The 13,630-nt window shown below is 63.7% G+C and overlaps 2 protein-coding genes across 5 annotated transcripts; both read right to left on the reverse strand.

Annotated features, from left to right (window-relative positions):
* Positions 1-2,470: 2,470 nt before the first annotated feature.
* GJA4 (gap junction protein alpha 4) lies at positions 2,471-6,133 on the reverse strand. Of its 2 annotated transcripts, none has more exons than XM_075047277.1 (2): positions 5,681-6,133; positions 2,471-4,758 (listed from the first exon to the last, which is right to left on the reverse strand). In XM_075047277.1, the coding sequence occupies exon 2, from the start codon at positions 4,735-4,737 to the stop codon at positions 3,706-3,708; it is 1,032 nt and encodes a 343-aa protein (XP_074903378.1). In that variant the 5' UTR covers positions 4,738-4,758; positions 5,681-6,133; the 3' UTR covers positions 2,471-3,705. The 2 variants fall into 2 exon arrangements, with proteins under 2 accessions (XP_074903378.1, XP_074903379.1); XM_075047278.1 differs by lacking the exon at positions 5,681-6,133 and adding an exon at positions 5,363-5,378.
* Positions 6,134-6,863: 730 nt separating this feature from the next.
* On the reverse strand, positions 6,864-13,363 carry GJB3 (gap junction protein beta 3). Of its 3 annotated transcripts, XR_012653107.1 has the most exons (5): positions 13,203-13,363; positions 11,890-12,040; positions 9,099-9,883; positions 8,618-8,791; positions 6,864-7,591 (listed from the first exon to the last, which is right to left on the reverse strand). XR_012653107.1 is itself a non-coding variant. In XM_075047280.1 (4 exons), exons 3-4 carry the CDS (start codon positions 9,851-9,853, stop codon positions 8,776-8,778), a joined length of 771 nt encoding a protein of 256 aa, XP_074903381.1. In that variant the 5' UTR covers positions 9,854-9,883; positions 11,890-12,040; positions 13,203-13,363; the 3' UTR covers positions 7,658-8,775. The 3 variants fall into 3 exon arrangements, 2 of the variants coding, with proteins under 2 accessions (XP_074903381.1, XP_074903380.1); XM_075047280.1 differs by lacking the exon at positions 6,864-7,591 and having other exon boundaries at positions 7,658-8,791; XM_075047279.1 differs by lacking the exons at positions 6,864-7,591; positions 8,618-8,791 and having other exon boundaries at positions 9,050-9,883.
* Positions 13,364-13,630: the final 267 nt, after the last annotated feature.

Consider the following 13,630-nt stretch of genomic DNA (forward strand, 5'->3'; position numbering starts at 1 on the left):
TTGCAGGTGGGATATGCGGCGGCAGCCCACATGGCTCCTTTCCCCCAGCCCAGGGCAGGACAGTGCAGAGGGAGCCCAGCACGGACTGGTCCTAACTGGGAGGAGGACAGGAATCTCCCTCCAAACCCATGGCTGTGGGGCAGTCACTGGCGCAAGCTCCTGGGGGCTGCATTAGGCCTATGTCCCCAGCAGGAATTGGGGTCCCAGGACTGTCAGAGCTGCCCCAAAGCCTTTCCAGACTCAGGGGGTGCTCCAAGTGGCCACCCCCCCCCACCCCAGCATCCTCCTGAACCGCTGGTGAGCAGCCCAGGGGGTGCACAGTGCTGCTGGCCATGCACCCAAGGGACACCCCACGCCTATACACCCCCAGCCTCAGGCTGTTGGCGGTCAGGTGCGCATCCGTCTGTCTGTCCACCTCTCTGCCTCTTCCTTTTGCTCTTTCGGCCACGTCACATCCCTCTTTGGACACTCGCATTCTTCCAGGAGCTGAGGATGCGGGAGCAGCCCCACGGCACTGCCTGCACCCTGCTGAGGAAGACAGCCTGGCTCCTGCACCGCGGCACAGCGCAGGCAGGCAGCTGTCTCCCCCCCCCCGATAGTTCTGGAGGGCTGCAGCTGTGCCTTGGGTTGGGATAAAGCCCACAAGGCTCTTAGGTGAGGGGTAAAAAAGCTGCCCCCCCCCAAAACTCCCAGCGCCGGGGGTCACAGCCTGTGTGAGTGGCCATGGGAACAGTCCTGTGATGCTCCCACCCCATGGCGATGCCCAGGGCTCTCCGCCGTGGGTCCTGGTGCCTGCGCATCATGGCACACACTCGGGGCTCTGCTTGCTGCCCGTTATCCCAGGGCTGGACCCGGAGCTGGGTCTTGGGGGTGCCCACGGGGACCCCCTCACCGCGGCCCCCAGGCTGCCCGTGCCACCGCAGGGCTCAGCATCATGGTATGGGGCCGGGTGTTGTGTGAGCAAGTGCCATTCCCAGAAAGGGACCAGAGGGGCCTGTTTACTCAGGAGGGAGCGCGGAGGTGTGAGAAAGGCCATACGTGTCGGTCTGGCTGCTATCTGTCCCCAGGCTGTGCCAAAGGGCTTCACCGGGCCAGCCCCGTGCCCTTATCAGCTCCAAACTTTTATTTGCCTAAGGGCCTCCTGCCCGCCTTCTGGGGGGCTGCTGCCAGCACCGGCCCCCGCTGTCACCCCCTCCGTGGCCCTGCCTCGCAGGTGAACCCCTCGCTGTTGTTGTTGGCGTGTGCCGTGGGCAGGTCCCGGCGGCGTGGGGGTCACGCCGGCAGCCCCCGAGCCGCCTTGTCACAACACGGGAACAATAGCGGGACGTGGAGTTGTGTTTGCTCAGCGCCCACGGCCGGGCACCGTGTCCAGGCAAGGGGGGGGGGTCTCGGCCGTCTTGTTTACCACCTTGCAGGGCCGTTCGGAAAATGCGTGATGCTCCCCCGGTGCCAACAAAAATATCAGCGCAGGAGAGGGGAGGCGAGCGGGGGAGCGCTGCCGGCGGGTAAACACACCGCACGGCTGCACCGTTACCTTTCACACGGGCATTTCCTCCTGGCCGAGCGCGCCAGCCTGCTCTCCCCAGAAAGCCACAGCGCTTCGGGGCTTTGCAGCTCTGCTGATGCCCGGTGAGCACTGGGCTGTGGTCCCCCATTGCACTGGGGTGCCCCGGGGGGGTCCCCACTGGGTAACAGGGAGAGCAGGGTCCCTCCAGAGATGGTGGGAGCAGGGCAGGGTCCCTGCAGAGGGGATCTGCCCCAGCATCCTCATGGAGGGCGCAGGTGAGGGCTGATAGCGTGCACCCCAGACCCCCACCCCAGGGGATTTTTGCCCCCCCCATCCCCAGCAGGGAGGGGAGCCAAGGGCAGGCTCAGCCGCCAGCCCAGGCTCTGCCCCAAGGGCAGCACAGCCGGGTGCCTCCCTCTTCGCTTCCTCCAGTGGCTGATGGCAGCGATATCACCCCGTATCACCCATATTTCATTTTCTCCAGGGTATTTTTAGCCTGTCCCACCCTTGCTGAAGAGGCCCTCGGCCGAATGCAGGCTCTGCCCAGGGCTGGCTTGGCTGTACAAACTAAACAACAGCCCCAGCCGCATTGTGTGCCTTTATCTGCTGCTCATTTCCACCTATTATGCAGCCACGAGCAGCTCCGCAGCTTCCACTGGGTTTATCTGCAGCAGAGCCGGAGCATGGGGAGAGGGAATGAGTCCTGCTTTGGGTCACCCAGAGCCTGCACCACCCCTGGGCCAAGGCTGGGCTCAAGGGGACAGGACACTATAGCAGGGAGGTTCGTGCTTTCGGGGGGTGAGCGGCGCCAGCAGCGCAACTGGAGCTCAGAGGGTGCCCGTGCTCCCCTTCAGCCCAGCCCCATCGCCCACGGGACAGCAGCATCCCTCTCCCTTGGCCCCAAACCCTCACCCACCCTCCCCAAAGCAACTGCATGAAGCACAGTCACGCCACACTTCACCTTTTTCATTCATTCGACTTTATTCAACAAGATGCAACGCCGAGTCTGCCAAGGGGGGGGAAGGAAACAGCATTGAGGAATAATGTCTGCATTCCACACTTGTGCTGGGGTCACGCAGGACCCACAGCCCCTCAGTAATCACAGGACCTTCCCCTTTCACAGCACCAGTGGGCTGGGGAAGTTGGGGCAACCGCTCTCGCTGTGGCAGTTGGTTCTTCCACACACACCCCCCCCCAGCACCTCAGCCCACAGCAGGAGAGGACTAGTGCAAAGTAATAAAACCAAATAACCCCCCCAAACCAGCAGTTTCTAGGCTAATTCTTCCCCCAAAACCACAGGGCTTGAGGGTGCGTGGCCCAGGCTGGACACAGCTCCCCAAATCCCCCGCACAACTGCACCTTTAAGGCAGAAAGCTCCATGCTCAGGCCAGCAGGTTAAAAATAACTTAGAGACACACACACCACATGGGAAAGGATCCAGGGCCAGGAGGCAGGGGGGGGGCTTCACACTCCCAGGCCACTGGAGCGGTGACCCTGCAGCCATCGGGATCAGCCGCTCACCGCAGAGCCCCGACTGAGATCTTGCCGCTGGCTTAATTCCCCCCCCGTGCCCCGCAGGGAAGGGGCAGCTCCTGCGGCAAACCCCAGGCAGGAGCCGCTGGCCCTGCTGGCTCCTTGCCGGGGTCAGAGGAACAGGACAGGGCTGGTGGCCAGGACCCATCAAGCCCAGCTCCCCCCAGCCCTCCCGGGCTCAGCCCGTTCCGTGTGGAGGCTGGAGGCGAGTGGCTTCCCACGGCCGCACGCCCGGCTCTCACGCCGGCGGGGGCTCCGGCAAACTCCGGGGTCCGGCCGAGCCGCAGGTCCCGAGGGGCAGCAGCCTCCCGCCATGGCCCCGGGGACAGCCCGTTCCCAGCCGCGTGGCTCCAGAGATTTCTCCCTTTCCCACGGCGAGGCACGCGGGACGCGACATCCCGGGGAACTTTCTGCGGTTTCCTTCCTTGCAGGGTCTGTGGGGAAAACAGGAGAGAGCGAAGGCTCCGCTCCAGGGTGACACTCAGCCCCGCTCCCGAGCATCGCATCCCGGAGCAGGCAGGTCTCCGCGGGCACAGCCTCCGGAGCGGGGTCCATCCGTACGGCACAGCACGAGGCAAGAGGCAGCTGCCTGCCTGCGGCCAGCACCTTTGCAGGCACGAGGGACCAAGGAAGGTCCCCTCGGCCGGCCGGGGCCAGCCCCGGCACTAGACATACTGCTTTTTGGAGGCTGAGCTCCCGGGCCGGCTGCATAGCTTCTCCTCTGGGGCGGGGGCTTCGGCAGCCCTGGGGGCATAGGGGTCCGACAGGGGTCTGCTGCCGCTGCCCAGTGCCAGGTTCTCCTCGTTGTGGAAGTTGGCCCAGTTCTGCTCGCTGGAGAGCTTGTTGTAGGCCTGGTAGGGTGGCGTGTGGCTCTCGGCCATGGGCAGGAAGGGGTAATGCTTGGGTGTGTAGGGACCCGAGACCATGTCATCGGCAAAGGCATCCCGGCTGGGGCCGGCCGGCCCCGACACCTTCTTGATGTTGCTAAGCAGGTTCTTGCAGCAGAGGTGGAAGAGCTCCAGGAGGTTCAGGATTAAGGAGATCAGGCCCATCACCAGCATGAAGATGATGAAGATGCTCTTCTCGGTAGGGCGGGAGATGAAGCAGTCTACCTGATGAGGGCAGGGGTCCCTCTTGCACACATAGCGGGGCACCATGGAGAAGCCGTACAGGTACCACTGGCCAACGAGGAAGCCAGCCTCAAAGATGCTTTTGCAGATCACACTGATGATGTACGTCCACATCAGCGCCCCTCGGATCTTGAGCCGCCCGTCCTCCGTCACATAGATCTTGGACATCTTCTTCTCCACGGCCGCCAGGGCCTGCTCGATCTTCGGGTCCTTGCTGTGGATAGCCCGAAGCTCGCTCTCCTGTTGCTTCAGCTTCTCCTCCTTCCGGGAGAGATAGACAACGTGGCCGAGGTAAATCAGGGTTGGGGTGCTGACAAAGAGGAACTGGAGCACCCAGTAGCGGATGTGGGAGATGGGGAAGGCTTTGTCATAGCAGACATTGGTGCAGCCCGGCTGCTTGGTGTTGCACACAAAATCCGACTGCTCGTCCCCCCATACAGACTCCCCGGCCAAGCCCAGGATGAGGATGCGGAAGATGAAGAGCACGGTGAGCCAGATCTTCCCGATCACCGTCGAGTGCTCCTGGACTTGGTCCAGCAGTTTCTCCAGGAAACCCCAGTCGCCCATCTTCTAGGGAGCCTCGTGCCTCTGCCAATAGAGAAGGAAGGGGAGCCAAGTCAATTCTCTGTTTCCATGCTGGAGAGCACAGGGCGGATGGGGCCACCTAAGCTCCATGCCATCTCGGGACATGGCTGCTCTGCAGAGGGTCCCAGCAAACCCCCTGAAGAACATCCCACAGCTGAGGGAGGGAGCCAGGCAGCATTTCTGAGCGCAGGAGTGCTCCTCCTGCATCCCACTGCCTGGTGTGGAAACGGGGCTGGGGGAGAAGAGGCAGCGCAGGGATTCACCTCCCCCCACAGCATCCCAGGACAGAGCCCGCAGCGAAGGGCTCAGGGGCCAGCAGGTTTGGGGCTGCCTTGGGAGATCAGGGTCACGGCAGCCAGAGGGGGGGGGGCACGGTGGGGGCTCACAGGAGCAGCCCAGATTTGCCTCTCCTACAGCCCGCTACCCCAAAAGAGAGAGCAGCAGGGTCGTGGCGAGGGGATTGCAGACCCCCGGGGTACAGCAGCCACCCCGACACCCATTCAGGGCTCACCCCAAACCGACGGGACAGTCTCCCGCCGGCTCCCTCGCTGCCCGTTCCCCCTCATCCAGGGTTTTCCCCGACCTGGGGACCCCCGAGACCACTCACCGCACGCAGACCCGAGATGTCGCTCCGGGGACCCCTTAAGCCTCACCCCCGGTCCACCGGCGAACCCAGCCCGCATGCCCCCACCCCCCCAAAACGGGAGCTCAGCCCCGCAGCCCAGCTGGGAGAGAGGAAGCAACCGCAGCCCTGGCCACTAATTAACCTCTGCCAATTAAGCGGGCGGAGGTGCCAGCTGGGCCGTTAAAGGGACACCCAGCCGCGGTGGGGCGAGAGGAGCGTTCCCATGGGGGTGCCAGCGGTGTTGGGGTGTCCCCCCGGGGATGCCGCAGCCTCCGGGGGTCCCGGGGACCCCTCACTCACCTCCGCCGCGCCGGGCACGTCCCGCCTGGCTCGGGCCACGCTGGGTGTGAGCTGCCCGGGCCGGACCGGGCGGCTTTGGCCGTGGGGGACCCGGGGGAACCGGGGGAGGAGCGCGGGCAGGAAACCGGGGGCCGGGGCTTAGCGCCGTCCCGCAGGTGTGGGGGGCGGCCCCGTCCCGCTGCCCCCGGCCGAGGGGGCGGCCCCGAGGGGGGTGTGTGGGGTGTGGGTGCACGGAGGACCCCCCGCCCGGGACCCCCGGGGATGGCCGGGACACCCCCCCCGGGACAACCGGGCCCCCCCCGTGGACAGCGGGGGCCGTAGCCGGGGTGGGAAACCCGGCTTTCCCTGCCCGCTCCTCCCTGGCTGCGGCTCTGAGCGGGAGAGGGACCCACCCGGGGTGGGTATAGGGACCCTTGCCCACGCGTGGGACCTTGAGCAAGTCACCCCTGCGCGGCTTTTAGTGCCCTGCATCGCGGGGGGGGGGGGGGGGAGGCAGCGGGGGAGGCCGGGTCCGGGGCCAGATGCCCCGGGGGTGTGCGGTGGGGTGTCCCGGGGGTGTGCGGTGGGGTGGCCCCGGGGATGCTTCGTCCCCTGCCCGCTCCGGTGCTCGGCGGATCCCCCCCCCGCGGGTCCGTGCGGCGCGACGGGCGCTGGGTGGTGCTGGAGCCACACCGGAGCCCTGGATCCACACCGGAGCCCTGGATCCACACCGGACCCCGGCGCTGCCCCGGCCCCGGGTCCCCCGCCGTCTCCCGGGCCGAGCTGCACCGGGAATCCGGGGGTCGGGACCCGCCACCGGGTTTTAAGCGGAGCTTTGCTGTCGGGGGGGCTCAGAGGGGGAGTTGCGGGGGGTAGCAGAGGCACCGCAACAAGGGGAGGGGGGCAGATGCTGGTATTTTATGCAGAGGCTTAAGTCCTGCTGGCTTCGGGGGGCAAAACCCTTGTGTGTGTCCCCAGTCACTGTCCTGCGGTGGCCGAGAAGGGCTGGCACACTTGGCATGGGCTGTGTGGGGTCAGCCAGGGCCGGGGGGGTTTGGGCTCTCGAAACCAGAAACTAGTCCAGTCCGCACACACAACTGGGAGACGTGGCATTTCCTCCTCACTGACAGTGCCGGGGCTGCGCAGAGGGCAGAGCCGGAACAGTGTTGTTATGTTTAATATAAAATAATTGCCGTGCTTCAGGTAACGCCCACGTGCTGCCCAAGGCCGTGGCACCAGGGTGCTGTGGAGCCCAGTGCCCATCTCCCAGCCGGCCCACCGTGAATACCGCTTCCCACTGCCTCTGGGTTGTGTCCGCTGCTACAGCGAGCCCCCCCTTGGCGCCTGTCCCCAGGGATGCTCTGCACCCCACCGGCCCTCGACGAGTGGAAGTGATCACCTCTGGGGAGCTGCTCCAAACCTACAAAGGAACCAGAGCTGCCCTCACCTGCGGATGTGGCGGCTCCCACATTGCTTTACCCGCCAGGAAGACCGTGCCCAGCGTGGGCTTCACCCACACCAGCCACAGGTCCCCAGTGAGCCGTGCGGGTGTCCCTGAGCAGACCCCCACGCTGGTGCCAGAGCCGCTTCCCAGTCAGAGACCTCGTGCTGTTCGACCTTCTGGAGCATCTTTCCTCTGGCACAGGGTGCCCCGTGCCCAGGGCTAGCACCACAGGTGACAGAGGTGACGCGGTGCTGGGGTGCCCAAAGGAGCAGCCCATGCTGGAAGCACTTTTTCTGTGTCCTGGCACAGAGACATGTTACCTTCTCGACAGCGTGGGCATCGCTGTCACAGCCTTTCACAGCGGCACGAGCCCTGGCCGTGATGGCACGCACGGCGACACACTCATGGCTCTGGGGAAGTGCGGGTGAGCCGAGCAGAGCTGGAAACTCGGCTGGCCGGAGCGCCAGCAGACCCTCCACGTAGTGCTGCTTAAGGAGAGATTAAATGGAAATCATTTCTATTTATTGTAATATTTATCAAAGTTTAGTAAATAATTGATGCTGATCCGTCCTTGATTTCCTTGGGGGCCAGCATGCGGTTCTGGTGAATTAAAGTTTAACGATGCGTGACAAGGCAGGAGGAGGTGGAGCGGGCGAACGCTGGGCACGCCGGCCCTGGGGCTCGACCCACGCTGCCCCGGCTCAGACGGGAGTGAGGAGCACCCGGCCAGGGATCCTGGGGAACCTCTGCAAATCCATTTCTTCTACCCTCACCAGTCCCCCTGATTTACAGCGTGCAGAGCAGACCCCAGTGTCTGCAAACAATGTGGCGTTTATTGGCCTTTTGGATCCGTAGCTCGTGCTGTGTGTGATGTCCATCCAAGGCAAGGGGGGATGCAAAGGCACTGGGGGAAGCAGCAGAGCCAGCAAGGGCATTTAGGCAGGACAGCGGCACGGTGCTTGCATGAGCAAAGGCAGAAAGCTGCTCCCGACCCCGTACCGGCAAACTGGGCCAACCAAGCAGTTGGCAACAGCCTGGAGCCCTGCTCCTCTGTAATTACTTCGGATGCATGAAGAGGGCTCTGGCCACAGCACTGAGCCCAGCATTTCTTTGGAAAGGAAGATGAAACAGTGCTTGGGACTGTGCATGTGCAAGGCACAGGGAGCCAGGACGACTGTCGCTACGCTGGGTGACGCCAGCCCTGACTGGGCACCAACCGATGCATTCGTACCCAGCGTGGGAGCAGCAGAGCTGGAGGACCCAAGAGAAGCTGTTGGGACACGGGAGCCCCCATGCTCCCTCCCGCCAGCCCCAGCCCCGTGTACCCTCCCGGCTCGATGGCTTCATCCCTGCAGCTCTTGGCTGGGCTCGCTGCCAGGCCGGACAGCGCTGGCTGCCGCGGCGGGGCTGGCTGCTCGGCAGAGTCGTGCACGGCGTCTGTGTTGGTGCGACGTACAAGCCCTGTGGCACCGCTGTGTGCAGCCGGCAGAGCTCCGGGGCTGCCCCCGCCTTACCTGCATCTGCTCGGGCACCTACGGCCCTCTCTCGGGGGACTTTAGTTGGTTGGGTTTAGTCATTTTTCACATGGGTTGACTCTCGAGGGTTGGGGGACTTGGCAGGCTTGAAAAGCTGGTGGGCCAAGGGGAAGGCGAGCCAGCTGGGATGGGTGAGCTTACAGCTCCTCTCCTCTGTGGAAAGAACAGACACCCTCAGGCATGCCCATGGGCAGCCAGCACCCACCTGCCACTGAGCGTGCCCATGCCGTTGGGACACCTGGGGACATCCCTATGGCTCCAAGCAGGAGAGTTCCCATGGATGTGTCCCACTCCCCTCTAGAGCCATTGAGGTCCTGGCTGAAGAGTCTGGTGGTGGCATCACCAGTGGCTACCTCTGGGGCCAGCCATCCCCGGCCACGTCTCCCTCCCTTTTCCCCTCCCAGCACCCTGTCAGACTGTGCTCAGATTGGGAGCCGAGGCCCGCAGATCTCCCACACACCTAGTCTGGGACTTGTCCTTCTCCTCTGTCTTGAGGTGGCACTGGCACGTGGAGGCCTTGCTGTAGCTGACGGAGCGCTTGGTGGACTTCTTCCACTTCCGCGCACTCCGCACAACCCGCTTGAAGATGAGGTAGAAGATCTCACAGACGGTGAGGACGATGCAGATGGAGGAGGCTCCGACCATGAAATAGGTGAAGACTCTTTTCTCGGTTGGCCGAGCGATGTAGCAGTCTACAGTGTTGGGGCAGGGCTCCACGTTGGAGCACTTGACCAGCCTTGGCAAGTCGAAGCTGTCCCACATCTTGTGGAGGAGGTAGAGGAACAGGATCTCTATGATAAGCTTGAAAAAGAGACTGAACAGGTAGGTCCACCACAGCCCACCATGCTTCTTGCCCGTGTTGCTGTAAAGCTTAGGGCAATTCTCCCCGTTCTTCTCCCGATTCTTCTTTTCGCGGTCCTCCCGGTAGGCCACATGCATGATGACCAGGAGGGAAGGGCAAGTGACAAAGATCAGCTGCAGGGCCCAAAGGCGAATGTGTGAGATGGGGAAGAAGTGGTCGTAGCAGACGTTGGTGCAGCCCGGCTGCCTTGTGTTGCAGTCAAAGTCCTTCTGCTCATCTCCCCACACACGCTCCGCCGCCACCACGTAGACCAGCACGCGGAAGACGAAGACCACAGAGAGCCAGATGCGGCCGAAGGCTGTGGAGTACTTGTTGACCCCGCTGAGCAGCGCCTGCAGCGTTTTCCAATCCATGGCGGCCGGTGGAGACCGGAGTCACCCAACCTGGAGAAACAGCAGCAGAAGCAGCAGGTGGAGAGATGCGATGGGAGACAGCAATGGGGCAGCTCATCTCTTGCTGCACTTAATCTCATTGACCTGCCAGAATCTCTCCCTCACCATGTTATACTCATTTGGGGTAGAGGGACCATCCCATTCGTGGACAGTAAAGCCCAGCCCCGCACTCTCCTGGTGACAGTCAGGGGTGACTCAACCTCTCTGCACTTCCTTCTGATGGAAGCTTTATCATCAGGAATGAGCCTCCTGGCCAAGTCCCTGCCACCAAGTCCCCGGCCCGATTGTGCACATCGGTGTAAATTGGCAGCACAATCTGCTGGAGTGGGCCAGGATCAACAGCGGGAGGCCGTGCCCGGATGGCACACCGGGACGGCTGTGCAGGGCGCTTGGCATGTCAGCAAAGCAAAGGCTTGTGTGGAGACCAGCCCTCGAGCTGGCACGTCCCTTGGGATGGGGGCGGGAGGGGACCCTGCAGAGCATTTCCATCCCCAGCTGCCTCTTCCTTCTGCCCCACTGCCCACAGGACACATGCTGACGGATGCCAGGATGGATCCCCAGCACCCTGCCAACTCCCCCTTGGCTGCCGAGGTGCTGGCTCCCCGCGGGGCACAGCACCGGACCAGCACAGCTCCCAACCTGCGCTCCCCAGGCTTGTCCTCTTTCCTCCCCAGGGTTTCATGCGGCTCAGCCAGGCTCCCCTGCGTGCCCTGCACCAGCGCGTTTTGGGGATGGATGGGGACCTTTACCATTAGGGAGATCCCAGGGGATCTCGGGCTTGGTCCCAGCCTTTCCTGAGCCTGTTTCTACATGGATAAAATGGGCTAAACCGGCTGCCATACTTTGCTAATGTCAAGAGCCGAAGGGGAAGCGCTGCTGCAGAGCTGGGATGCCGGGACATGCCGGGGACCAGTTTTCTCTCTCGCAGGTGATGCCCGAGGCGGCCCAAGCGGAGGTGAGAGCTGGGCTGCTGAAAGCGAGAGTCCGCGCGCGTTGCCGGCACGTCGCCCTGGCTGGCACCCCATTCCCGGCAGCGCTGCCGACAACCCCGAGGACCTGTGCCGGCCAAACCGGCTCCGCAGCTCAGCCTGGGGCTGCCCCGATGCGAGGAGGGTGGCACGCTAAGCCCGACCCAGAGCTTTACTGCTGCCTGGATTTACAAACCCCGGGCGATTTTTACCCAGAGGTGAGTTGGCAGCTGTCGACTCAGTGCTGTAAAGGTGTCTGGTCTGACCGAAGGTTTCACAGGACGGTGGGGTGGGTCTGTCCCCACATCGTTGGCTCTTAAGGAGTTGCTTTGAGTAAAGCACGCCGCCGCTGACGTGAGCACAGTGGGGTTTGCAGCGTGCGGGTGAAGATCAGACCCCTCGAAGGACAAAGCCGAGCACCATGGAGACTTTTTGCAGCCTCTTTGCCTTCGCAAGAATTAGTCCGGTTTTGCAAGGAACTGCCAAATTTGTGGCTCTATGCCCGACGGCGAGGAGACGCTGCAGGCCAGCTCCTTGCACGCCGCAGGAATGCTCCCGCTGCGCCCGCAGAGCTGCTGCGGGTCTGCAGCGCCTGGTGCTTGCATGGCTCTGGCAGAAGGAATGTGCCGAAGTCCCACAGGAGCCGCAACTGGCCCAGCAGGTTGGGGCTGGGGCCGGAGAGGCAGCACCGTGGCTGGCAAATGCTTCCAGGGGGAACACGTCCCAAACACCACCAGCCCCAACATTTTATTTCTGCGTTTTCTATAAGACACATTTTGTGTAAGAAAAATATAGTGTTTTTTTCAGAGAAATGCTTTGTTTCTGGCTGTTGAAGAGCCCACCTGGGGAGTACAGGACAGCCCAGAAGCCAAGGGGCAGCTCCAATTTCAGGCCAGATCAAAATCTACGTTCAACCCCAAGCGCTAATTCCTTCTTTCCAGCTACTCAGGTCAATCAGCACCGAGCACTTGCATTCCCACTCCCGAGGAGCCGCTGCCCGTTGCCGACCCAGCACCCTCTGAGACGTACCTGGAGGAGGCTCGGGCTCCTTCCCCGCTCACCGGGGGCTGCGGGGTGGGAAGTCCCCAGCTTGGGGCATGGCCGGGGATGTGATGGCACACGGGCGATCAGGGTCCCCTCGTCCGGGGAGGGCTGCGTGGCACGGCGAGGCGTCCGGAGACTGCAAGGAAGGAACAGAGCCTGGAGCGCTGCCCGGAGCCCACAGGGATCCCTGGCCGGGGATACCCCACAGCAAGCCCCGAACCCACCGTTACGCTCCCACGCTGCTGACCTGGGGACGCACCGAGAAGCGTGGCTGAGCCAAGCGGGGCCAAGCTGGGGTCCCCGTGCCAGCGTGCGCCCAGTGCCAGGGCAGTGCCTCTGCCTGCACCCACGCACCTTCTTCGCTCACCGCCCCATCAGAAACCAGGAGATCCTCCTCCCCGGCAAACCCGCGGCAGCGAGCCAGGGTGGGGAGCAATTCGCAGCGCTCCCGCCCGGCCCTTCGCTTTGAAATGGGAAGAGAGGAGCTGCTGCTTTCCCCTCCTCAGCCGAAAGCTGGTGCCGACGGCTGGAGCCTGGAGCCCTTGCATGACCCCAGGGCCAGTGCTGCTCGCCACCCTGCCAATTCGCCCATGCCCCCATCCCTGCCGGCAATGCTACCCACCTGCCCGGCACTCACATGCCTGGCTCAGTCCAGTGCCAACTCCAGCCATGGACCCATGGCAGGGCGGGATGGGGATGTGAGCTCCGTGCTGAGACCCGTGCCGGGGCACGGTGTGCGGTGCCGTAGGAGCCCCGTAGCCCTGCCGGCGCTGGCCGGCAGCCAGGCAGAGCACGGGCGATGCTCCAGGTGTGCTCGGCTCTGCCTTCAGCTCCGGTTTGCCTTCCGTGAAACCCCGCACCCTCGCCAGCCCCTGGCATGCCAGCCCGCTGCGTCACCACCGGGTCCTGCCCCACGTGGGTGCAGGGCGTTGGGCCCGAAAGCACCCAGCTTCTGGGGTGCAAATGCAGCAGAGCGGGGCTGTGGACTTTCTCTGGGGGGGCTCAGCCTCTTTCGGTCCCTGGGGAGGGCAGTGGGACAGAGGAGCAGAGCCTGGGGTGGCCATTCCTGCTGCTTGGGGTGCCACGCTGTGCCAGCCCCCTGCATCACCCCCCCCCGGGACGTGGCACTGCGCGATGTCGGGGTCCCCACCTTCGGCCACCGCAGGCACAGCAGCCCCAGCTGTACCACATCTCCCACCTGCACCCCATTAGCACCACGGGGTCCGTCCCCCCACAACCTGCAGGTCCCCAGCAACCCCATGGCACCCCGCGCCTCTCCCCCAGTGTGCTGGAGGTACCTGCCCAGCCGAAAAAGGGCCAGAGGAAGGTGGCTGGATCCGGACAGCTTTCAGGGTAGGGAAGCTCTTTCCTGGCTGTGTTGTCTGCAGCCCTCCTGTGCGCCCAGGTTTTGTCTGCGGCGCTGAGTGTGTGTGGGGAGGGGAAGGGTAGTTTGTTCTGTTGCCAGTCACTGGGTGAGTCTGGGAAACAGCTCCCGTAGAGGTTCTTGTCTGCGCACATGCACACACATGCTCGGGTTGAACAACAAAGGCGGGTCAAATTCTGCAGTGAGACCAACAGAGCTGGATTCCTCTGCAGGCAACACCAGCGGCTCCTGCCAGGTGATGCTCCGTCCCCTGCACGGGTGGCTCTGGGCACTGCAAACCTGGCAGCAAACCCTGGGCGAGACCAGGGTTGGCCAGGGACCACCAGCACTGGGCTCACACCA

The sequence above is a fragment of the Buteo buteo genome, chromosome 16 (genome assembly GCF_964188355.1).
Source record: "Buteo buteo chromosome 16, bButBut1.hap1.1, whole genome shotgun sequence".
NCBI lineage: Eukaryota > Metazoa > Chordata > Aves > Accipitriformes > Accipitridae > Buteo > Buteo buteo.